Below are 27,341 nucleotides of genomic sequence, written 5' to 3' on the forward strand. Positions count from 1 at the left end.
AGAGAAGTTGTGCTACAGGTTACGCATGGGAAAAAGAGACACTCTGAATATGATAACAGGACAGGAAACAAAGTGCTGCTCTGGCCTGGGACACAATGTCTGTCACATCTGTACACACAGGAGTTGTGAACTCCCTGGGAGAGAGTAAAAATAATTATGTTGAATTTAAAAACCATGAAATTAAAATTAGTAGCTCTTAATCAAAAGCCGGATGAAATTTAGGTACACTGAACATGTTCTCAGGGAGCAGGTGAAGTAGTTTTAGAGACATCAGTAGACTCAGAATTTCATCTCCAGCGAAACACTCATCACTGCTTTAGACATGCATCAAAACATGGAATGAGAAATATGCAAAACAACTTTGAAAACAATCGAAAAGTAATATTTAAAAAAATAATACAAGTAACAGGGGAATGCTACGTTGTTACAGTTCTTTTAACACACAACTTTTCCCCTCAAATACTCAAGTGTTAGACTGGCTGTTTATATATTTATATGGGTATTCGGCAATAAAGCAGTCACTACCATGGATGCTACAAAACAATTATTAATACAAAGTCAATGATGTAGCTTTATTATGTTCAGTAATTTCATATATTCCAAGAACATGCAGGCGCGTGAACCTACACAAATGAATGAACGTTTAAGGTGTAGACATCGATCCTGTGTAGTCTGTTCAACTACCACTGTGTCATACAGATTTACTATGAAAAACAAGAACAGTTTTAGTGCATTGTATTAAGCAACTGTTTATGTAACTTAACTACTTATGAGAAGTAGAAACAAATCAGCAATGGAAATATTGTAAAACCATCCTGCCAGACTTGACCTACCGGAAGATCCTGAAAAGCTGGTCTATTTCTGAGTCTCCTTGAAACAATGGCTTCTTTGTTGTCATTTCTGCAAATATACATCCAATGGACCATACATCAATTGGACAGGAGTATTTGAGAGAGCCCAATAAAACTTCAGGAGCTCTATACCAAAGAGTTACAACCTGCAATTAAACACATGAAAAATAGAGTTTGTCCAAGTATTATCAAGTAGTATTAGGTTCAGTACATGTAAAATGGTCTAGTAGAACCCACTTCATCATCTTAGAATCTGTTGAAATTTTGTATGGAGATGCCCATAAGTTTTATAGGAGATTCCACATATGCTTGTCTTTCAGTACACATTAGTTGATTGTTATGAGCTCCTCAAGCCACGGCTTTTGAAATTTTGTGACAAAGATGTAAAAGTTTTCATTCTCATTGAATTGGTGTTTATTAAAGAGCTAAGCAACATCCCTGATATAGACTTGTTCAGTTGTTAGCATGATGTGAGGTAAAGTTATGACAAATATTCAATGTTCAGACAGAATTACTTCCCAATTTAACTGTCACAGAAAGCTGTTTTCGTAATTTGTTTTGTATCAGTACTTGTGTCATATGCAATACTTAGCTCCAGGGAATGGATGTTTCTTGCAATAATCAGATGCACCAGTCACAATACAAGAGAAGGAAAGTTGCTACTCACCATATAGTGGAGATTCTGAGCCGTGATAAGCACAATATAAAGATTCACACAATCATAGCTTCTGGCCGTTAAGGCCTTTGTCAGTAGGGGACACACACACACACACACACACACACACACACACACACACACACACACACACACACACACACACACAAAAGCGCAACTTGCACACACATCTGCAGTCTCAGAGAGCTGAAAATACACTGCGATCAGCAGCACCAGTGCATGATGGGAATGGCGACTGGGTGTGTGTAAGGAGGAGGCTGGGGTGGGGAGGGGGAGGGATAGTATGGTGGAAGTGGTGGACAGTGAAGTGTTTTAGTTTAGATGGAGGGTAGGAGAGAAGATGCGGAGCTGAGAGGGGGTAAATAGTGGAAAGGAGAGAAATAAAAATAAAAGAAATTAAAAGACTGGGTGTGGCAGTGAAATGACGGCTGTGTAGTGCTGGCTGGGTGAGGCCAGGAGGGTTACGGGAACGTAGGATGTATTGCTGAGAAAGTTCCCGCCTGTGCAGTTCAGACAAGCTGGTGTTGGTGGGAAGGATCCATATGGCACAGGCTATGAAGCAGTCATTGAGATGAGGGGTATCATGTTTGGCAGCGTGTTCAGCTACAGGGTGGTCCACCTGTTTTTTTGGCCACAGTTTGCCGGTGGCCGTTCATGTGGCCAGACAGCTTGTTGGTTGTCATGCCTACATAGAATACAGCACAGTGGTTGCAGCTTAGCCTGTAGATCACATGACTGGTTTCACAGGCAGCCCTGCCTTTGATGTGATAGGTAATGTTAGTGACCGGTCTGGAGTAGGTGGTGGTAGGAGGATGTATGGGACAGGTCTTGCATCTAGATCTATTACAGGGGTATGAACCATGAGGCAAAAGATTGGGAGCAGGGGTTGTGTAAGGATGAACGAGTATATGGTGTAGGTTCGATGGACGGCACAATACCACAGTAGGAGGGGTGGGAAGGATAGTGGGTAGGACATTTCTCATTTCAGGCACGAGAGGTAGTCGAAACCCTGGCAGAGGATGTAGTTCAGCTGCTCCAGTCCCGGATGGTACCGAGTTACGAAGGGGAATGCTCCTCTGTGGCCGGACTGTGGGACTTTGGGAGGTGGTGGGAGACTGGAAAGATAAGTCAGGGGAGATTTGTTTTTGTACAATGAAGGGCTCCAAAGTATCTAAGCACTGCAACAGTCACCTAGATATTTAGGCAAAGCTGAATCCTCAAATCTCAAAGGTCATCACTAACATAGTACATTTTACATTCATCAGGAATAGTTTATTTTTCTGTACAAGACTCCACATTGATTTCATATTTTTTCAGATATGCCCATTCACCTTAAGTAATGCAGAGACAAATTTTCATAAATGGCCGTAAAACTTTTTTTTAATTTTCAAAGAATGAGTTTGCATCTTACGAGGGCACCACACTAAATCTACATCTACATCCACATCCATACTCCGCAAGCCACCTGACGGTGTGTGGCGGAGGGTACCCTGAGAACCTCCATCGGTCCTCCCTTCTATTCCAGTCTCGTATTGTTCGTGGAAAGAAGGATTGTCAGTATGCTTCTGTGTGGGCTCTAATCTCTCTGATTTTATCCTCATGGTCTCTTCGTGAGATATATGTAGGAGGGAGCAATATACTGCTTGACTCTTCGGTGAAGAGTATGTTCTCGAAACTTCAACAAAAGCCCGTACCGAGCTACAGAGCGTCTCTCCTGCAGAGTCTTCCACTGGAGTTTATCTATCATCTCCGTAACGCTTTCGTAATTACTAAATGATCCTGTAACGAAACGCGCTGCTCTCCGTTGGATCTTCTCTATCTCTTCTATCAACCCTATCTGGTATGGATCCCACACTGCTGAGCAGTATTCAAGCAGTGGGCAAACAAGCATACTGTAACCTACTTCCTTTGTTTTCGGATTGCATTTCCTTAGGATTCTTCCAACGAATCTCAGTCTGGCATATGCTTTACTGACGATCAACTTTATATGGTCATTCCATTTTAAATCACTCCTAATGCGTACTCCCAGATAATTTATGGAATTAACTGCTTACAGTTGCTGACCTGCTATTCTGTAGCTAAATGATAAGCGATCTATCTTTCTATGTATTCACAGCACATTACACTTGTCTACATTGAGATTCAATTGCCATTCCCTGCCCCATGCGTCAATTCGCCACAGATCCTCCTGTATTTCAGTACAATTTTCCATTGTTACAACCTCTTGATACACCACAGCATCATCTGCAAAAAGCCTCAGTGAACTTCCGATGTCATCCACAAGGTCATTTATGTATATTGTGAATAGCAACGGTCCTATGACACTCCCCTGCGGCACACCTGAAATCACTCTTACTTCAGAAGACTTCTCTCCACTGAGAATGACATGCTGCGTTCTGTTATCTAGGAACTCTTTAATCCAATCACACAATTGGTCTGATAGTCCATATGCTCTTACTTTGTTCATTAAATGACTGTGGGGATGTCTATGGCCCTCTGAGTCTCGTGGACGAATAGCGCGAGCTGGGTTTCACACTACCGTCTTTTTCGAAACCCATGCTGATTCCTACAGAGTAGATTTCTAGTCTCCAGAAAAGTCATTATATTCAAACATAATAAGTGTTCCAAAATTCTACAACTGATCGACGTTAGAGATATAGGTCTATAGTTTTGCACATCTGTTCGATGTCCATTCTTGAAACGGGGCTGACCTGTGCCCTTTTCCAATCCTTTGGAACGCTACGCTCTTCTAGAGACCTACGGTACACCGCTGCAAGAAGGGGGGCAAGTTCCTTCGCGTACTCTGTGTAAAATCGAACTGGTATCCCATCAGGTCCAGCGGCCTTTCCTCTTTTGAGCGATTTTAATTGTTTCTTTATCCCTCTGTCGTCTATTTCGGTATCTACCATTTTGTCATTTGTGCGACAATCTAGAGAAGGAACTACAGCGCAGTCTTCCTCTGTGAAACAGCTTTGGAAAAAGACATTTAGTATTTCAGCCTTTAGTCTGTCATCCTCTGTTTCAGTACCATTTTGGTCACAGAGTGTCTGGACATTTTGCTTTGAGTTTGTCATAACACCAAAATTTCTTAGGATTTTCTGCCAAGTCAGTACATAGAACTTTACTTTCGAATTCATTGAACGCCTCTCACATAGCCCTCCTCACACTACATTTCGCTTCGCGTAATTTTTGTTTGTCTGCAAGGCTTTGGCTATGTTTATGTTTGCTGTGAAGTTCCCTTTGCTTCCGCAGCAGTTTTCTAACTCGGTTGTTGTACCACGGTGGCTCTTTTCCATCTCTTACGACCGTGCTTGGCACATACTCATCTAACGAATGTTGTACGATGGTTTTTAACTGTGTCAACTGATCCTCAACACTATCTGTACTTGAGACAAAACTTTTGTGTTGAGCCGTCAGGTACTGTGTAATCTGCTTTTTGTCACTTTTGCTAAACACAAAAATCTTCCTACCTTTTTTTAATATTTCTATCATCGATGCAGTAACCGCTTTATGATCACCGATTCCCTGTTCTGCGATAACTGTTTCAAATAGTTCGGGTCTGTGTCACCAGAAGGTCTAATATGTTATCGCCACGAGTCGATTCTCTGTTTAACTGCTCGAGGTAGTTTTCAGATAAAGCACTTAAAAAAATTTCACTGGATTCTTTGTCCCTGCCACCCATTATGAATGTGAGTCTCCCAGTCTATATCCGGCAAATTAAAATGTCCACCCAGAACTATAACATGGTGGGGAAATCTACTCGAAATATTTTCCAAATTATCCTTCAGGTGCTCAGCCACAACAGTTGCTGAGCCAGGGGGCCTGAGACATCCAATTACCATGTCTGAGCCTGCTTTAACCGTGACCTTGACCCAAATTATTTCACATTTCAGATCTCCGTCAATTTCCTTCAATACTATTGCACTTCTTATAACTATAAACACGCCTCCCCCTTCACTGTCCAGCCTGTCTCTGCGGTATACATTCCAATCTGAGTTTAGGGTTTCATTACTATTTACGTCTGGTTTCAGCCAACTTTCTGTCCCTAATACTATATGTGCATTGTGACCGTTTATTAATGAGAGCAGTCGGTTTCGACAAGGCTACATCGTACTACATAGAGCAATACTGTATGTACTGTACTTCCAAGCAATTCCAATAGATGGCAATGGCATGAAACCACACAATACGAGCAAGAAACACGCTAAAACCCCATCCAACACATGCATGACTTGGCGACACACTGACTTTTTGACATGCGCAATTGCACTGATCAGCAGAAGACTTAAAAAAATAAATAAATAAAAAAAAAAAAAAACAACAACCAACCACCAGCAAATGCATGGCTCCAGGCACACAAAAGTTGAAACTTGTCAAGTGTCAGTCTAGCTAGCAAAAGCATAGCTGCACGATGCGTCAGACAGCACCAATGTCAGCCGTGAAAATCTGAAAAATTTGTTTGGATAAAGCATATTTAGGATAAACGTGACTTGGATAAACAGGAGTTTATTGTTAACATACCAAAACGAAAGATGTCAGAGAAAGCAGAGCTGTTTCCAATGAATGAAGGGCTCCGAAGTATGTAAGTACTGCGCATTGACAGCTAAGAATTTGTCGAATTCTCTAACAAGTATAGGAAGCTACACACCAACAATAGACAGAATCTGCTTGCCATCTGTGGGTAATACTCTTACAAAACTGACCTATTCAGCCCAAACTCTCCATCCTCCCCCCCCCCCCCCCAACACAACTTCACTTTTGCCATCTTTCCACACTCCACAAATGTCCTGCATACCTTGTGGGATTGGCACTCTAAGAACTGTACTGTTTTGAAGCTTTCCATCAGTAAGGGCAGTGCTCTGAAAAATCAAGATTTTGAGTTCGAGTCTTGGTGCAGGACACAGTTCTCATCTCCCACAAAATTTTGGATTCTGTGCTGTTAAGGGAAAGGGGAGACGAGTTCTAGAATTTGACTTCTTTATATGAAATGATCCATTAAATTATACACAGATTCAAGTAATGCCAATACCACTTTAAAGCAGAAAAGTGAAAAGTACACTTTATAACCATCACAGAGTGCTCAGCTGGTTGGAAAGTATTACCATACAAAGCACACTTGCTTACCAATGTAGAAGGCAGTGGTGACCCATTACAAGGTATACAAATGTGAAGAGAAATTGAAACTTAAAATAAATAAATGCATGTAAAATCAAACAATGAGAAACTCCAAGATGGAAAGTAACAGTATTATAAAAAGGATAATTGCTACTTGGTGAGTAGCTGTATGGTGAGTAGCAACCATCCTTTTCATAATATTGTAAAATGCGTGCAAGTTATTTTAAGAGCACTATACCTTCAAATACCAATCCAACAATGTAAAGTACAGGATGAAAAAAATAACAATATTGTGGGAAGTATAGACTGCTACTCTCTACAAAGAGAAGGCACCAAGTTGCAGACAGGAACAATGAAAGAGACTGATAATATATTTACAATGTAGAAAAAGACGATTGCTACCTGATACAATATTTACTATTAAGCTTTCCACATGCATACACATGGCCACAGTATCGGGGCATTGGGACCCGACTGCACCTGTATCTGCAACTATATCTGTATTTGTGCCCGAGATGGACAGCAATCTGTGGGGGTGGGTGGTAGAGGTCAGCGCCCTATCGCACCAGAACACCCTGACAGCACTTCGAGCTGCCAGTACATCTACCGGCAGAGTTGCAAGTGAAGTTTCTTCAACCTGCCTACAGTATCTAAAGTAGCTACACTTTGTGTGTAATATTTAAATAGAAAAAGAATTCAGAAAAATACAGAAATACATTTTTCAATTACATCAGAATGTCGTGTTAGTGGAGGCATGCTGAGATGAACTAAATGAAGAAGACAATTCTACAGAAAGCCATCTCACTAGAAGAAAAGATGTTTGTGACATTAAGGTCTACTCATCACTAGCCAATTATTTGTATTTACAGTGATATTTACAATTTTAGTTGCAATTGTAACATGTTCACAGAAGTGCTTTTTCAGTATTTATTAATACTTTACTATAAAATCAATTTCAATATTATAAATAAATGTATCGGATAAAAAGTAGAAAACCACCCTCATTTATTTACATTTTATTTCTTACAACAATTCAACCACATCTGACTTCTCACATCTATTAGCATCACTTTATCGCTTGCTACAACAGGAGATGTATCTACGCTATTTCCATCTGAAAGCAGCTTTTGAGGAAAGCATAGTGTTGGGGATTTGCGTTTTACAGTTCTTGGGATTGGAGACGGGCATCAGAAACAGGCTGTAAGGAAATTTAGGCTCAATAATTTCCACGTCCTCCAATGGACCAGTGTCCAGAAAGTGCATTATAGTAAGTACATTGAATGCGAGTGCAACTTAGAGGGGCATATTCTTTGAACAGTGCTACATTTATGACGTTCAAGACATCCTACACATTGGTTTTTTAATTCTGGGTTTGAACACTACGGAGATAAAAGGTTCCAATTTATGATCTCATCTGAATCTCTCCAATAAAAGAGTTGACAAAACTATCCACGGTACTCACATGTATGAAGAAAACTATGTATGGGTGAGTAGCAGGTAGCACTTGGCAGCACTACTGGTGTCCTGGTGTAGTACTGGCCTTAAGCAGCTGTGCATTTCACCGGAGCACTGCCAGGATGACAGACCTGCCAGCAGAACCTTGCAGCAGCTCCTCTGTTGGCACTGCTGCCACATTCAAGCAGATGCCACGGGCAGGACACTCCATTGTGTCCCATACTTGTGCCTGGTGTCTGCCAGCAGAGCAGCCATAGCATCCCAGTGCAGTGGGACCTAAAGAGACAGCAAGGAACAGTGAGGGGGGGGGGGGGGGGGGGTTAGCAGGATGGGGTGTAGGAAGTTGCTGTGCTACCTGTAGGAGCATGCAGGGATGATCTGGAGACTGGACAGGACTGGTAAGTCCAGTGTTGGGAGGAAAAGACTAGTTAGTGCATTGGCAGGACAGAAGGCATGTGTAGTGCTGGAGTGGGAGCATGGAAATGGACAAAGGGGCAGGCAGGAATAGGAAGCCAGGAGAGTTATGGCAACAAAGGACACATTATATGGAAAGTTCCCACCTGCACAGTTCAGTAAAGATGGTGGTGTTAGGAAGGATCCAGATGGCACACGCTGTGAAGCAATCACTAAAGTGAAGCACATAGTGTTTGGCAGCATGTTCAGCAACTCATTGGTCCAACCCTCTCTCTGCCACAGCTTGATGGTGTTGATTCACACAGACAGACAGCTTGTTAGTTGTCATGCCCACATGGAAACCAGCACAATGGTTGTGGTTGCAATTTAGTTTGTACCTCACATGACTGCTTTCACATGTGGCCTTGCCTTTGACTGGATAGCAGATACCTGTGATAGGGCAGGAGCGGGTGGCAGTGGAAGGGTGCATGGGGCACGTCTTAGGTCTATTGCAAGAATATAAGGCATGAGGCAAGGGATGTGGAGCAGAAGTAAGTAGGAATGGACAAGGACACTGCTTAGGTTTTGGTGGGTGACAATACCACTGTGGGAGGGGTGGGAAGGACAACAGAAAAGATATTCCACGTTTCAGGGCCCGACAAGAGGTAGTTCAAACACTGGAGGAGAATATGAGTCACTTACTCCAGTCCTGAGTGGTACTGAGTCACGAGGAAATGCTCCTCTGTGGCCAGACAGTGGGGAGGTGGTACATGACTGAAGAGAGAAGGCATGGGAGACTTGTTTCTGTGCAAGGTTGAGTGGAGGCCTCAGTGAAACCTCTGGCACAAGAGAGAAGGCATGGGAGACTTGTTTCTGTGCAAGGTTGAGTGGAGGCCTCAGTGAAACCTCTGGCACCTTTGGAGGTGGAGTGGTCATCACTACACTGTTGTTTCATAATCACAGGTGGCTAGGCAGTATGGAAGGGACTTCGAAGTAGAGGCATTGCTGATTGTTGGTAGGTTCGATACAGATGGAGGTACTGATTTAGCCATCTTTTGAGGTGGACATCAACATCGAGGAAGGTGGTTTGTTGGGTTGGGTAGGACCAGGTGAAGCAAAACATGTTGAGGTTCTGGAAGAATGCGGATAGGGTGTCCTCGCCCTTGGTCCAGATCATGAAGATGTCCACAATGAATCTAATCCACGTGAGTGGTTTGGGATTCTAGCTGGTTAAGAAGGATTACTGTAGAGGACTCAACTGTCAGCATGAGATAGTGCCATATGGTTGCCCACTGCTGTACCACATATGTTTTTTGTAGGTGATGCCTTCAAAGGAGAGGTAACTAATGAGTCAGTGTATGGTTGGTCACAGTAAATAAGAAGTAAGTTGTAGATCTGGAGTCAGTCAGGTGTTGGAAAAGGTAGTGTTCAATATATAGCAGCAAAGCCATGGCCATTGTGGATGTTAGTGCAGAGGGTATGGTATTGACAGTGACTAGCAAGGTGCTGGGCAGTAAAGGAACAGGAACTGTGTAGAGTCTTGGAGGGAATGATTGTGTCTATCACATAGGAGGGCATGTTGCAGGTATTAGGCTGAAGGTGGTGTCCACAGAAGCAAGGATTCTCTCTGAGGCGGCACAGTAACCAGCCACAAGGAGGAATACTGGGTGGTTACGTTCATGGAAAGTAGGAGTGTGGGGGGTGGAGGGGAGAGGAGAGAAAGACTCAGGGGAGAGGTTCTGGGATGTACCTAATTATTTGAGGAGGGACTGGAGATCTAGCTAGATTTCTGGAATGAGGCCACTGTGGCAAAGTTTGTAGGTGGATGTATCCAACAGTTGGTAGAGTCTCAGTTTTTAGGTGGTGGATTGCAGCTCTTGCAGATATAAGATTAGTTTCCTTGTTGAGGGATGCAGGAAAGATAGTGAGGCAAGGTTAGAGGTTACAAAATTCTGTAAAGTTAATAAGGGGAATGTGGGAACAGTAGCGGTGGATCATGGTTAAATGGAGGAGCAAAGTGAGTCGGGCAGGATTCAATATTGCTTTTGGGTCGAGTCTGGAGGGCTGGTGGAAAAAAGTTTCCACTGTAGGGACTAGGAAAATGTCTTAACCTCTTAACACAAAACCCCAAGTTACCTCATTTTTATTACTTTTACCCAGAAAACCATTGTGAAAAAATATGGTTCCGCTTCGTATCTACACAGAAACTAAAAAAAATGACAGTTTCAGGATATTTGAGTGAACGTACAGTGCACGAGTACAATCGAGATCTTATTACTGGTAATCTTCAATATTCCATTGTTTGGTTTTTGCGTAACTGCTTTCCTTCCATACTGCAAACCAGCACTATTTCCGTTTGTTACTACTCTGTAGTGCATTACTTCAACTCCAACCCTGCTATCCACCCTCATCCCTGTCCCATGCCACATCCTTACCCCCTACCACCCACCCTAGCAGATCGCTGCTGGTGCTGCTTCTCCTCTCTCTCTCTCTCTCTCTCTCTCTCTCTCTCTCTCTCTCTCTCTCTCTCTCTCTGCACGTGTTCTCTCTCTCTCTCTCTCTCTCTCTCTCTCTCTCTCTCTCTCTCTCTCTCTGCACGTGTGTGTGTGTGTGTGTGTGTGTGTGTGTGTGTGTGTGTGTGTGTGTGTGTGTGTTTTTTCTACTTCAGAAGAAGGGCTTTGAGATTGTATATGCTTGGATATTGTCATGTCATATGCTGGCTTGCAGTAACCTACATAATCAAATTATCCAACACAATCTACAAAAGGTGTCAGTTGAGAATCAATGGTGTCAGCAGTCTAAAGATGATGCACATGTATGGCATTGTGCAAACCATCACTTAGAGTGTACCAAAAGACATAAATGTCAAATTTAATAGTACAAAATTCTATTTCAGGTAGTAGCAAATTCTGCTTTGACAACTAATGTAGTGCACCATTGTGGTGTCAACTAGGAGAGTAAAAATTACTACAGAGTACCATCCAGCAACAGAATATAGGATCGTTGGCTACAAAACAATACTGTTCTGACATTTATTAAAGCAACATTGAATAATGAGGGCTACACCATCATCATCATCATCATCATCCTCCAAGCCTTTCTTCAACAGGTCCCAAGGTGCCCAAGAACTGTGTTATTCCAGCAGGACAATAGTTATGCACATATTTCCTGAGTTACCTAACATGTCTCGGTGGGTTCTGAATTACTTAACACTTTCACAGTGATTTAACTCTGCTCAGAATCAGAAAATCTGAGTTTTTGGATAATTTTTGCTTTCATATCGACTAACTGCTACTCAAGTGTTGGTCGTTATTCATTACACAGATCCCAGGCTGATGGAGATCCACTTTTAGTGAGGATGGGAGTAGACAATCTTAGTCTAACCTCCTCCCACCTCATTACATATGGGTCTGAGTGAGATGCCCTTCCTTTTTAACCTTACACAACCTATCCCATTAGTTGCAACAGCTAGGCAGTGTGCATCATTTACTTTTACATATATATATATCTGCAGTGCTACTCAGTTCACCTCCCAAGTGCAAATACCAGCCAGCAGTACTGTCTCGTATTTGCTACTTTACTACCACTAGTAACGGACATTCTGAAACTTCGCTCTGAAGCCTCCTACCACTTAATACGGGCACATACTTTTCAGATCTGCAATGATAATTAAAACAGTTTAACAATCACATTTGAAACGCCTCTAGTGGTGTTAAATTGTTTTGCACAAAATGGAAAGAAAATATCCGCTAGAAGGGGTGTAGAGTGCCAACTTAAGAATTTTCAAATGAAACCTTGACCTATTTTCTGTTAAGAGCTTACACTTTATAAGATGGTTGGTTGTGGAGTGTAATATAAGAGATTGAGTCACACGCTGTAGTATACAATATGTATGATTACTGAACATCATAATACACACTACTTGTATTAAGAGATTTTATATTTAAAGTCATGTCTTTATTTTCAACTTACGCTGATAATTGTTTAGCAACAGTTGAGACAATATAGAAAATTTTTTTGTTCAAAACTTATAAGATGATGCAAACAATTGTTCACGAAGTAAACATATTAATAACTAGTTTAAATGCAAGATGGATAGTCCATTTTATAAAGAATAATTGGAACTGATGAAAAGAATTAAAACAAAGTGGAACAGATTCATATCCATCATTAGCTATGGAATGTAAACTTAATATTATCAAAGGCTTTGATGAAAAAATTAAAATTTACGAATTGGCAAAGAAGACTGGCCTACAAGAATCAACAGTCAGAACAACAATAAAATGCAAAGAAGAAATTCTTAAAGCTGTGAAAAATTCTCAGTTTCTGAAATAAAATATCATTTGTGAACATCATGGTGGTATTGCTCAGGTAGAAACGATGTTAAAATTATGGTGCAATAATCAAGGAGTTAAAAATTGTCCTGTTGATTAGAACATGTTGTGCTTTTAAGCTAAGCTCATTTCCGAGAGATTCAAAGAAATTGGGCAGGCAGCCAAGGTGAAAGGTTTAAGCCTAGTAATGGATGGTTTAGCCGATTCACAAGGCACAGCATCACAGAAAGTGGAGAAGCAGCAAGCACTAACAAAATGACTGTCACTCTATCCAGATAAACTAAAGGCAATGATAGAATATGGCTGATATACCAGTCGAACCATATTCTACATAGATGAAACTGGTAGGTTCTGGAACAAGGTGCCTAAAAGAACTTATCACAAATCAGTTCATAGCTCAAAAAGTCCAAGAGCTTGAAAAAATACATCTATAGCTGGGCTGCCCATGTTTGGAAGTCAAATGCCGAAGCCTGGACAACAGCTTTCCTTTCAGAGGACTGGTTTGGTCATCGCTTCATACCTGAAGTCAAATGTTATTGTCAATTAAAACAAATCCCATTTAACACGATGCTATTAATTGATAATGCACCAAGTCTTCCTCCTGTTACTATAATTTGTATCCATGCATGAGAGTTGTATTTTTTACCACAGAATACAACCAGCTTGCTTCAACTGATGGTCCAGAGAGTCATTAAAACATTTAAAGCTTACTACAAGAGAAACGTTTGCGCATCTACATGAACCTATGGCACAAAAGAATGAGCTATCAGTTGAAGACCTTGAGAAACAATTCAATGTTTTAGATGTTGTGAGAATGAAACTTCACAAAAAACTAAATGGCACCTGGAAAAAACTGTGTCCTGTTTTTCCACAATGAAACCCAGAGGGGATCAGCACCACAGGTCATGATCAAATTGATAACATGATTGAATTAGTGGTCGATCTTGGCAGACAAATTTAGAGGTGGATCACGATGATGATCCAGAACTGCTAAATTCACACAATCAGGAACTGACAATTCATGAGCTTATAGTAATGTGTGTGCAAAAGCAAAGCACTGAACAACATGATTCTTTAGACCCAGTACAGTCAGAAGATCAAATGATGGGTTGCAAACTTTATAGAAGGCCCCAGTTCGTAAAAAAATTCAGCAAAAAGAGACTTGAGAGAAATGCCCATTTCTGTAACAAAACGGGGAATAAAAAAATTATTAGGGTGCTACAAGGAAATTTTGCAAGAGAAGAAAGAAAATTAAAAAAAAAATTTACTTCAGACGATGTGGTTAGATTTCACGAAGCATTCTACACCACAATAACTTCGGTTTACAATGTTGCAGTGCATAATACTGTAACTTAATATATTCTGTTGTACTGTCTAACATTTTGTGAAACATATTTCTTCCAAATTACATTGTTTTCTTTAGTGTCTGGTCCCAACTGAACATAATTTGTATGCATTTATATGCAAAATTGAACACCAACTTAAGCAAATTCTACTTACACAGTTATCGCTAAGCCCCACCTATCGTGTATGTCCAGGGTATTACTATATAAACGTGTTTTCTGCTTAGTGTAGTGTCATGCTTCAATAATTTTGTGAAGTTTTTCTGATAACAGCAACACTAAGTACCAAGTATTGTTGAGATTATAAAGTGGATCATGGCTGCGACTGGAGAAAATGAGTGTCAGACAACCAGCATGTCGATCAGTCAGGAGGGCTGTTAAGTTTGGTTTGTGTGAATAAAAGAAGATCTATAAGAGAAATAAGTTTTATCAAGACATTTTGTTAAGCAAAATCCTCACAATATCAGAATATGAAAAAATTCTAGTCACCTCAGGGCTTCTGTAGCTGACACAAATATTTAAACATGACTAACAATCTTCAACACCTCCAACTCAACCAGATAAGCATGGATTAACATAACCTTGTACTGCAAGCCTATTATTTTATAAGGACCACAACATTAAGATGTGGATACTGCAAATAAATATTTTTGACTTGAAATTTTTACTTAATACTCACCTACCGAATATTGTGAATAGCAGCACAACAAGAGGGATCTTTATATATCACTTTTAGAAGCATCACTTTCTTTGTGCAGTGTTGCTCTAATTAATACTAATTATACAGACGTAGCAAAGTATTCCCCGTTTAAACCTGACAACTTACTTCGTGAGTATATACTCTGAGTGGGACGCCATAAGCACGCCCTAATCCAAAATCAGCTACTTTAATGACTCCATTTGGTCCTACAAGTAAATTCTGTGGTTTCAGATCTCTATGCAGTATTCGGCGTTTGTGGCAATACAGCACAGCCAATGTGATCTGAAAAACAAAATTTCAGATAAGAATTTTTGGCAAACACTTTTATATTATTTCTAATGACAAATGGCAAACTGCATCTCTGCAGAAAAGACTTCACAACACATTATGAGCGAACTGGCAGTTTTATAGGCCAGAATCAGTATGGGCAATGTGGGACCTATTTTTGGCTTAACTCGTCATAAGAGGCATCAGTCATGAACTGTCCCTTAAATCCCATACAGTTTATACAAAATTGATATTTAACCCTTTTAAGTAGACAGTGAAAATAAAATGACTGGTTAAATCCTGAAGGATTAATGATGGTGACTAAACAAGAAAGTTATATTTTAAACTACGTCAATGTTTATTTAATAATGTCCATGTATGTGTGTGATGGCCTAACACAAAATGCAGATTCAAAATGGGGGGAATCCGGTTTGAGTAGGACCCATTCACCAAGGGTTCCACAAAGACTTAATTATGTATATAGACAGTTCATTCATCCCGGGAATAGATAGTCGCCATGATTTTTGCCTGTTATCAACATCGATATTGGCAAGATATTAATCCATGAAATTCTAAGATTTTTGAGAATGTTTTAGTTTTAATTTTGAAGTCTGATAACAAATGACACAAGAAATTATACACCATACATTACTAAATCCAAGTTGAGACAAATATTGACCACTATTCCTATACAAAGATAACTGCATAAATGCCAAACATTACATTACAGCTAAATTCATTGCAGTCATTTGATGACCACATATTAAAAATAATACCAAAGTACTAGAAAAATTATAAACAAAGTCCATGAAAAATGCTTACATGGGGTTTTGCAATGTGAAACTTATTAAAAATTACAAACACACATGAAATGGAATGGTATATTGAGGTTACTCATACACTAACAAGATTACGAAAGGATCTGGGAAACTTGTGTTACCCTCCTACTACATGTAACTGTGGAAGATTTTTAGTACTGGCACACCTGCATATTAACTTCTAATAAAACCTTCTGTACTTCTTTATATACATGTATGACTTGAAAAGTAGCTTCTTGTCGTGTTTACTGATGTCGTCAGAGTTCATTTTTACTCCTTATGACTGCGCCAGTAGTTCAGTTTTTATTGATTTTTATAACCAATTATAATTAAAACAATTTCAATTCCTTAATATTAATCTTAGAATTATACTTGAAGTTGCAATGAGCCTGTCTCAGCACTGATCTTTCTGGTGTTTAAATTTGCTGCTATCACGTTTGCAGGAGCTTAATAGTTATAGTTGACAATACGACATTTCTCTTTCATTTCAACCACCTTCGCCTCTCTTCAGCCTTTAGCAAAGTGCATGCATTGGGAAAAACCCACACCTGACCCTCAGCCACAGTCCGCCTGCATTTCTTGCCAGGTTGGCCAGTAGTCATGAACTATCAGAACACTCACCCCTCTCTCTCACTTTGTGAGCCGGCATCTCGTAATGTCACAATACGAAAGTGGTTACTCAGTCAACAGCAATATAGAAAATTGCTTCTCTCTATTCTGATAGCATGATAACTAATATTCAAAAAGTTAATGAATACAAACACCATTGGGTACAAAGGAGAGTAAATGACATTCAGATTCCTTACACACATTCGATGTTATTTATTTGCTTTTCAAACAACTTGCACACATTACAGACCTGCAAAAATTAGTCATTACAAGTAAGTGCAATGAAAATTAAACAACACTGTCATCACAGACATTACCCATTCAACAGTCACGTTTCATTCAAGGACTATGTTGTATACGGTTAAAGCGACTATGTCTTTAAATAGAATTTTGAGGATTTTCACTTACTCAGACATTCCTTCATCACTGTAATCTCAAACTCTCTGATTAGCAATTAGTAAATTCATGTAAAAAAATCTTGGTGGATATGGTGAATGGAACAACACTGGCTAAGGTTTTCACCTTTACATTCTTAAATGGTTTTTCCCTGGGATGCTTGAAGTTCAGGGCAGCAATGTTAAACTCAGTTGGCCAACCCCTTATTTGGTGAAACTTACCACCACCACCACCACCACCACCACCACCACCGTCGTCGTGTGTGTACTTTACTTGTATAGCATTCGACTTCTTTCCACTGACCTTGATGCATCCTGTATTCATCCAGGCTATAGTCTCTTCCTCTATCTTTCCTGTTTTTTAATTCAACTTAATCTTCCAATCATTACTTTTCATTTCCACAACAAACTTCGTTTTTAACTCTGAACATTTTATTTTCCAAATTTCTTGTGAACTGTTAATGTATTGCTTGCATTTCTGCTTGCTCTCTGTGACAAATCAGTGTCACTGGTCATGTAACTGTGGCTTGGTATTAAAGATCTTTCATTTCTTTGATATGCTGGGCAGAATCTCTATTTGCATTAAATCATTACAAGTTTGATACTTTTATTTTAGTGACCACAGCAATACAGTTCAGTTTTATAGGATTAGCATTTAAGGGCTTCAAAATGACAATCTTATCAAATGGCTCACCTGCTATTCCCTCGTACTGAAGTTCCGTAGTTCCTTTAAGGCGGTCACACATGTAACTGTATGCTCAACAAGCATGCGTTCACAAGCGTGCTTTGGCAACCATTCAAGTGTAATCATGGTTGAGCATGTGTACGAAGAACCGGAAGGCTAGTGCAAGCATTCAGTGATTTGATTTTTATTTGGTCCAGTTAAATTACATTGTGTACAGAGTATATACTGCAACGAAGAGTAAGTCAAAGAATACAATATTACATGGAGAAAAAAAGAAGAAAAACTGCAATACCATGAGGCAGCTTCCGCAGCATGTCTACTGTTAATAGTTAATATGGGAATAGTATTTTCATTTCTTTATCTAATCTTTACTCCATACTTCTTTCTTTTCCTAACAAAAGCAAAAGGCTATCAAAGCCAGTGCATTGTCATCTGAGCTAGATTTTTCTCGTAAACAAACCAATTCTTGTACAAGCTTGCCTGAACCGTGTAGACATACATGCTTGTTCCTGCATGCTTGTCAAACGATCAATTACATGTGTGGATCTGCCTTTAGATACATTCAAACTGTGTATACTCCACAAGGGAGCAAGGAAGATGAGGTTTGTGATAAACAGTATCAATGAGAACTTTTGGGATTGAAATTATCTTTTGTGCATCAAATGTCAGTCTAGTGCATTCATCTTTTATTGCTTTCTGCCTGTCTTTTTGCATTGTTGTGTTTAAAAGACCAACCTGTCAATGGAGTTGTTTTCCTTAGTTCACATCTGTGAAGCCTTCCCATTTTGAGGGGGCTTGCCCAAGTCACTTAGAGGCTTAGTTTTTATTTGAAATATGTCCCAGTTTTTGTGTGTTTCTTGGTAGCAGATGTGCATTTGAAACAAAGATCTTTTTTAATTCATACATGCTTAAGGGAGTCACCTACACTCTGAATGTTCAATTTGTTCTTTCAGTTCAACAGCTGTAATAATCACTTACAAATGCATCTCTGTGGATGGGTGTGTGTACTTTAATGTATAATTCTGACATACTTACAGTACCATAGCATACTATAATGTACTTAGTTCACTTTCACATATGACCTAACCTTGACACATTTTTGCGCAAGTAGAGAAAATTTTATATCTTTTTAAACAAAGTTTAGGTAGTTTTAAGTATAAAACATTCCTTTTCTAACTGAATGACAGGAGGATGGCACTACATCACTAGAACTACCCTTATTATACACATATGTCATTTGGCTCATGTAATCTTTCATCTACAACTTGGTCCACCAGTTTGTCACTAGACTTAGTTCACTTCTGCACTGGAAACCTCTGTAGATCTGGCATGTGCCAGGAGTGTCAAGATGAAAAATATATCTCACTGTCCTACCATAATCTAGGTTAGGTTTGCCACGAGAATAATTGTGGTATTCAAAATCAGATGACATGAAAACAAAAAATGGCAAACTCTGCAGTTGGTTCATTCTAGCCCAAGTCCCTGCTACAGTAACTTTTTCGTGTGTATGTCGTCTGCTGTTCTAAGACTGATTTTATGAGATATGTCCAAGTAATGTCTTCCCACATTTAATTGTGGACTGAGAAGAAGAATGTGAGGGCAGATTAAAAAGGATTCTTCAAATGTATGTTCTTTCACAAACAACATTAAATAACTGGTTGTTAGAGTCAAGGTCAGAAGAATTGTGAAAGACTGAGGAACAAACTGTTATCCTCAAGTGAAACATCTACGCTACAACCACAGTCATTAACTATTAATATATGACAAAGTAGGTCCCAAACACCCTTCTCAACCTTTGTTTCAACAAATTTGCTAATCAAATGTATCAGCTTTGCAGAAACACACACACACACACACACACACACACACACACACACACACACACACACACACACACACACACACACACTCGCCCTCTCTTTCACCATTTACTGATTTACTGGAGGTTACAAGCTTCATTCCACACACAGAAAGATGGCTATGATAAAAAGCAGATTGAAACTCCCGATTACCTAGAACAGATGACCATAGTCATGCGCTCTTCACACAAACAGCATCAGCTTTATGTCAACCTATAATGCCAAAGGGCACTCAGCTTATAAGGCATTTCCGAAATTTTATGTCGAGCTCAACAAATACGAAGACCAGTGTACTACTGGACATGGATGTGAAAACACATCTGCAAAGAGATGTCTTATTGGGATGCAGAATTTGAACTTCCTTCATTTATAGTAATGTTGTTGTTGTTATGGTCTTCAGTCCTGAGACTGGTTTGATGCAGCTCTCCATGCTACTCTATCCTGTGCAAGCTTCTTCATCTCCCAGTACCTACTGCAACCTACATCCTTCTGAATCTGCTTAGTGTATTCATCTCTTGGTCTCCCCCTACGATTTTTACCCTCCACGCTGCCCTCCAATACTAAATTGGTGATCCCTCGATGCCTCAGAACATGTCCTACCAACCGATCCCTTCATCTGGTCACGTTGTGCCACAAACTTCTCTTCTCCCCAATCCTATTCAATACATCCTCATTAGTTATGTGATCTACCCATCTAATCTTCAGCACTCTTCTGTAGCACCACATTTCGAAAGCTTCTATTCTCTTCTTGTCCAAACTACTTACCGTCCATGTTTCACTTCCATACATGGCTACACTCCATACAAATACTTTCAGAAATGACTTCCTGACACTTAAATCTATACTCGATGTTAACAAATTTCTCTTCTTCAGAAACGCTTTCCTTGCCATTGCCAGTCTACATTTAATATCCTCTCTACTTCGACCATCATCAGTTATTTTGCTCCCCAAATAGCAAAACTCCTTTACTACTTTAAGTGTCTCATTTCCTAATCTAATTCCCTCAATATCACCCGACTTAATTCGACTACATTCCATTATACTCGTTTTGCTTTTGTTGATGTTCATCTTATATCCTCCCTTCAAGACACCATCCATTCCATTCAACTGCTCTTCCAAGTCCTTTGCTGTCTCTGACAGAATTACAATGTCATCGGCAAACCTCAACGTTTTTATTTCTTCTCCATGGATTTTAATACCTACTCCGAATTTTTCTTTTGTTTCCTTTACTGCTTGCTCAATATACAGATTGAATAACATCGGGGAGAGGCTACAACCCTGTCTTACTCCCTTCTTAACCACTGCTTCCCTTTCATGTCCCTCGACTCTTATAACTGCCATCTGGTTTCTATACAAATTGTAAATAGCCTTTTGCTCCCTGTATTTTACCCCTGCCACCTTTAGAATTTGAAAGAGAGTATTCCAGTCAACATTGTCAAAATCTTTCTCTAAGTATACAAATGCTAGAAACGTAGGTTTGCTTTTCCTTAATGTTTCTTCTAAGATAAGTCGTAAGGTCAGTATTGCCTCACGTGTTCCAATATTTCTACGGAATCCAAACTGATCTTCCCCGAGGTCTGCTTCTATTCTTCTTGAAGTCTGAGGGTATTTCGCCTGTTTCATACATCTTGCTCACCAGATGGTAGAGTTTTGTCAGGACTGGCTCTCCCAAGGCCGTCAGTAGTTCCAATGGAATGTTGTCTACTCCGGGGGCCTTGTTTCGACTCAGGTCTTTCAGTGCTCTGTCAAACTCTTCACGCAGTATCGTATCTCCCATTTCGTCTTCATCTACATCCTCTTCCATTTCCATAATATTGTCCTCAAGTTCATCGCCCTTGTATAGACCCTCTATATACTCCTTCCACCTTTCTGTTTTCCCTTCTTTGCTTAGAACTGGGTTTCCATCTGAGCTCTTGATGTTCATACAAGTGGTTCTCTTATCTCCAAAGGTCTCTTTAATTTTCCTGTAGGCAGTATCTATCTTACCCCTAGTGAGATAAGCCTCTACATCATTACATTTGTCCTCTAGCCATCCCTGCTTAGCCATTTTGCACTTCCTGTCGATCTCATTTTTGAGACGTTTGTATTCCTTTTTGCCTGCTTCACTTACTGCATTTTTATATTTTCTCCTTTCATCAATTAAGTTCAATATTTCTTCTGTTACCCAAGGATTTCTACTAGCCCTCGTCTTTTTACCTACTTGATCCTCTGCTGCCTTCACTACTTCATCCCTCAAAGCTACCCATTCTTCTTCTACTGTATTTCTTTCCCCCATTCCTGTCAATTGTTCCTTTATGCTCTCCCTGAAACTCTGTACAACCTCTGGTTCTTTCAGTTTATCCAGGTCCCATCTCTTTAAATTCCCACCTTTTCGAAGTTTCTTCAGTTTTAATCTACAGGTCATAACCAATAGATTGTGGTCAGAGTCCACATCTGCCCCTGGAAATGTCTTACAATTTAAAACCTGGTTCCTAAATCTCTGTCTTACCATTATATAATCTATCTGATACCTTGTGTTACATTTACACAAAACTACTTGTAATCTAGTGAACTTTTTTAAATTTCAGTTCAGATATTAAAATCTACACAGTAATGTTTTTGTTTATGAACAATGCTCACAGTGCAACATCACCAGTCTGCATAGAGGATAAATTGCCCATTGAGGATGAAGCACCTGTGCATAAAATAAGCTATTAAATGATTAAGGAGGTAATAAAATGAAGACATTTGAAGCTTGAGGTTTCAATGTAATCGAGCTTTACAAATATTTCATCTGCCAGAATTTTTAACAAGGTGTGTGCTCCACATAATGCTGTTAAGCTACATTTTCCTAGCTGCGGGAATTTTTTGCAGTGTGTTGCAGAATACGCTTGCATCTTCTGCTGCGTCATGCGGGTTACAGGGTGCTGCACGAAACTTTTTCCTAGGAGCAGCACGGTGCGCGTCAGAACCTAAAAAATGAAACTATTCTTTACAATTTGGCAACTGCACCAGAGAGTGATACAAGAACTATCTCCCGAAAAAAAATTTTTTAACTCAATGAAAATTTTGTGCTATTGAAATAGATAAATATTTAAAATGTGAAGGAAAGTTGATTTTTTGCACTACTTGATATTTATCGCGCCATATGTCCTAAACTAAGTGTCGTACAACATAACTTTTAGTTGCGTTCTGTGGTATATGTCAACAATGTCTGCAAAAGTTCTCGTCAATAGAGTTGGTAACAGTGAAGTAATACATTAAAATGTAACATCTGATGCAGAGCTTTTACCAAACCAACGTCCAAAATTTAGTAAGCGACAAACTTTTTCCTGTTACATTTTTTGTGGGAGGGTGAAAGGGAGAAAAAGTTTCGGAAAGGTTTGAATTAATTTTTACAGTTTGTTGGAAGTCGGTGGGTGCTATAGTTTCTCCTAGACGAGAGCAGTTTCGTGAGGTTCGTTGTTGCGACACTATTTCCTGCACACTGCGAGGAGCTTTCTGGCAGGCCTGGGGCAGTGCAGCACGACAGCAGTAGAGACAGTGAATGCCAAACATGCAGCGCAGTGCTCAAGCTAAAAAACAGTTAATTTTCGCATTCCAAAAATACATGGAAGTTAGGGAAGAGGACTGTATGTTATTGGAAAGAGTACTCAGGAAGCACAATGCAGTGAGACAAATGTTCTTGCATCGTGAAGAAGGATCATATAAAATTTTAGTTACAAAACATTTGCTCGACGATGCGGAGAAGTTTATGACATTTTTCAGATTCACACTACCAGTTTCATTATTTTATGTTGTTAGTTGAAAACGAACAGAAGTAATTCCTGTAACTGAGTGGCAAAATGTATTAGATTGGACATAATAAAATACAATTTACATCATACTCCACAAGCCACCTAATGGTGTGTGGCAGAGGGTACTTTCAGTACCACTATCTGATCTCTCCAACCCTGTTCCACTCGCGAATAGTTTTATTCATTTTTCTTCCGATTTCTGACCAAATTAAGTTTTTTTTTTTTTAATTTTTCCACTCGACTTCAGCTATACTCAACAAAATTTGCTTTCGGAAACCAGTTTGATAAGTTGCTCATCCTCTGAGGTGTAGAAGTGGTCAGCCAACATTTCTGGTTATTGTTTCTATAACAACTCTTAAAAATTGTCTGCTTTTGCCAGTGCGCACATAATGACCAGTTCCCTTCAAAAATCAGGTAATTATAACTCAGTTGTATTTTACTAAAAGCTTCTAAACAATAACCTAGCCATTATGGATGAAAATTATTACTCTCTAATTTTCTTCTTAGTAATAATATTACTGACCCTTTTAGAACAAATTATACTTGTGCACTTCCATCAAAATTACTTCCTCCGAAATTTCAAAACAGGCGTAGTTTATGAAGACAATTATCAAAAACTGGAAGAGACATATATAATAATTTGTTTCATCAATTAAAAAACTAGTTACTCTTACCTGGTACACATAAGATTTCACAACATCTGGTGCAAGGTAATTCCCATCTCCAAGCCGCTCTATGTATTTCTTCAAATCCATATCCAAATACTCAAAAACAAGATACAATCTTCCACTTTCCATAATAACATCTTCCAGTCTACAGAGAACATACATCATCATCAGTGGCTAGTCTGTTTTAAAGTGACAAAATATTCAATATCACATGAGGTAAATACATTCACATAGCCGAAAAACTGTAGGTAACTTGATATGACGACCGCTACACTCGCATTACAAATACATGCATCTGTCACATTCTTTCAAAAATACATAAACGCACGTAAGGCAATCTGTACACCAGGTGCTCTATCTGATATAGGTGAACACTACATGTAATGTGCATGCATATCTCATTTGGTAACACTAACAAAGAAGCTGAGTGAAGATCAAAATTTGAAGGCATTGCAAAAACTAATTAAAACACTATTAACAGAGCCAGTCCCCCTCATAAGATCAAGGGAAAGTGGAACAGCTGGTGCCCCTTTTTTCCAACTTCAAAACAGACACATAAGACCAATCAACAATTCCCTCTGGCGTAAATACCAGATCAGTGTGAGAAAATGACATCTATCATGTTTGGTGTGCATTTCTACATCTACATCTATGTGATTACTCTGCTATTCACAATAAAGTGCCTGGCAGAGGGTTCAATGAACCACCTTCAAGCTGTCTCTCTACTGTTCCACTCTCGAACGGCACGCGGGAAAAATGAGTATTAAATTTTTTCTGTGCGAGCCCTGATTTATCTTATTTTATCGTGATGATCATTTCTACCAATGTAGGTGGGTGGCAACAGAATGTTTTCGCAGTCGGCGGAGAAAACTGGTGATTGGAATTTCATTAGAAGGTCCCATCACAACAAAAAATGCCTTTGTTTTAATGATTGCCACTCTAATTCACGTATCATCTGTGACACTATCTCCCCCATTTCGCGATAATACAAAACGAGCTGCCCTTCTTTGTACATTTTCGATGTCATCCGTCAGTCCCACCTGATGCGGATCCCACACCACACAGCAATACTCCAGAGTAGGGCAGACAAGTGTGGTGTAAGCAGTCTCTTTAGTAGACCTGTTGCACCTTCTAACTGTTCTGTCAATGACTCACAGTCTTTGGTTTGCTCTACCCACAATATCAGTGTGGTCATTCCAGTTTAGGTTATTTGTAATTGTAATCTCTAAGTATTTAGCTGAATTTACAGCCTTCAGATTTGTGTGTGTTATCATATAATCGAAATTTAGCTGATTTTTTTTTTTTTTTTTTGTTAGTACTCATGTGAATAACATCACACTCTTCTTTATTCAGGGTCAACTGCCACTTTTCGCACCATACAGATACTTATCTTAATCATTTTGCAAGTTGTTTTGATTATCTGATGACTTTACAAGACGGTAAATGACAGCATCATCTGGAAACAATCTAAGATGGCTACTCAGATTGTCTGCTAAGCTGTTACTATAGATCAGGAACTATAGAGGGCCTATAACACCTCGTTGGGGAACGCCAGATATTACTTCTGTTTTACTCTATTTTCCATCTATTACTACGAACTGTGACCTTTCTGACAGGAAATCACAAATCCAGTCGCACAACTGAGGCGATACTCCGTACGCTCGCAGTTTGGTTAGAAAACTGCTTGTGAGGAATAGTGTCGAAAGCCTTCTGAAAATCTAAAAATATGGAATCAATTTGACATCTCTGTCGATAGCACTTATTACTTCATGAGTATAAAGAGCTAGTTGTGTTCCACAAAAAAGATATTTTCTGAATCCGTGCTGACTATGTGTCAATAAATCGTTTTCTTCGAAGTACTTCATAATGTTCGAATACAGTATATGTTCCAAAACCCTACTGCAAATAGACGTTACTGATACAGGCATGTAATTCAGCGGATTACTCGTACTTCCCTTTTTGGGTATTGGTGAGACTTACGCAATTTTACAATCTTTAGGTATGGAACTTTCTGTGAGTGAGCAGTTGTATACAACAGCAAAATATGGAGCTATTATGTCAGCATACTCTGCAAGGAACAATCTGGAGCAGTGGCCTTGCCTTTATTAAGTAATTTAAGCTGCTTTGCTGCACCGAGGATATCTACTTCTATGTTTCCCATCTTGGCACTTGTTCTTGATTGGAATTTAGATATATCTACTTGGTATTCTTTGGTGAAGGAGTTTCGGAAAACTGTGTGTAATAAGTCTGCTTTAGTGGCACTGTCATCAGTGATTTCACAGTTTTTATCACGCAGTGAAGGTATTGATTGCGCCTTACCACTGGTGTGCTTTATGTATGACCAGAATCTCTTTGGGTTTTCTGCCAGATACTGAGAGTTTTGTTGTGGAAATTATTAAAAGCATCTCGCATTGAACCGCGCTATATTTCGAACTTCTGCAAAATTTTGCCGTTCTTGGGGATTTTGCATTTTCTTAAATTTGGCAAGCTTTTTTCGTTGCTTCTGCAACAACAATCTCACCCATTTTGTGTACCATGGTGGATCATTGCCATCATTTATTAATTTATGTGGTATATATCTCTCAATTGCTGTTGATACTATCTCTGAAAAATATTCCACAACTTTTCTACACTTACGTGATCAGATCGGAAGGAGTGAAGACTGTCTCTTAAATAGGCGTTAAGAGCATTTTTATCAATTTTTTTTAAATAGATACACTTTGAGTTTCTTTTTGATGGTTGCAGGTGTTACGGTATTCAGCCTAGCAGCAACTGCCTTGGGGTCGCTTATCCCCGAGTTCGTCACAATACTCCCTATTTGTCCAGGACTATTTGTTGCTAAGAGGTCAAATATGCTTTCGCAACCATTTACATTTTGAGTGGGCTAATGAACAAATTAATCAATATAATTTTCCGAGAAAGCATTCAGTACAGTTTCGGATGACATTTTATGCCTGCCGCCGGCTTTGAACGTATAATTTTTCCAGCATATCGAGGGTAGCTTGAAGTCACCACTGACTATAATTGTATAACCTCTACCCATACTATTTCACACAAACTATCTACTTCAATTTCGGTACAAGACAAACTACCTCTTACAGCAGTAAATACTCCACCAGCAACTGTATTTACTCTATCCTTTCTGAACACTGTTAGAGTGTTTGAAAAAATTTCGGCTGAACTTATTTCCGGCTTTAGCCAGCTCTCTGTACCTACAACTATTTGAGATTCAGTGTTTTCTATTATGGCTTGGAGCTCTGGTTCGTTCCCAACACAGCAACGACAATTTACAACTACAATACCAATCGTTTCTACAACTACCTTACTGTATTTGACCTGCCCACATTTAGACAGATGCCCCTTCTGTGGTTCCCTGAGACCCTCTAACCTAAAAAAC

At 39.5% G+C, this 27,341-nt stretch overlaps 1 protein-coding gene across 1 annotated transcript in view; it reads right to left on the reverse strand.

The window, feature by feature from the left end:
• LOC126093698 (cyclin-dependent kinase 1-like) overlaps positions 1 to 27,341 on the reverse strand; it is a 57,826-nt gene that overhangs the window by 21,758 nt on the left and 8,727 nt on the right. Inside the window, exons 3-5 of the mRNA XM_049908740.1 lie at positions 23,951 to 24,089; positions 14,994 to 15,149; positions 834 to 997 (exon numbers count right to left, since the gene is read on the reverse strand). Coding sequence (XP_049764697.1) covers positions 834 to 997; positions 14,994 to 15,149; positions 23,951 to 24,089 — 459 coding nt within the window. The remainder of the gene's footprint in view (positions 1 to 833; positions 998 to 14,993; positions 15,150 to 23,950; positions 24,090 to 27,341) is intronic.

This window comes from Schistocerca cancellata, chromosome 1 (genome assembly GCF_023864275.1).
Source record: "Schistocerca cancellata isolate TAMUIC-IGC-003103 chromosome 1, iqSchCanc2.1, whole genome shotgun sequence".
Lineage (NCBI taxonomy): Eukaryota > Metazoa > Arthropoda > Insecta > Orthoptera > Acrididae > Schistocerca > Schistocerca cancellata.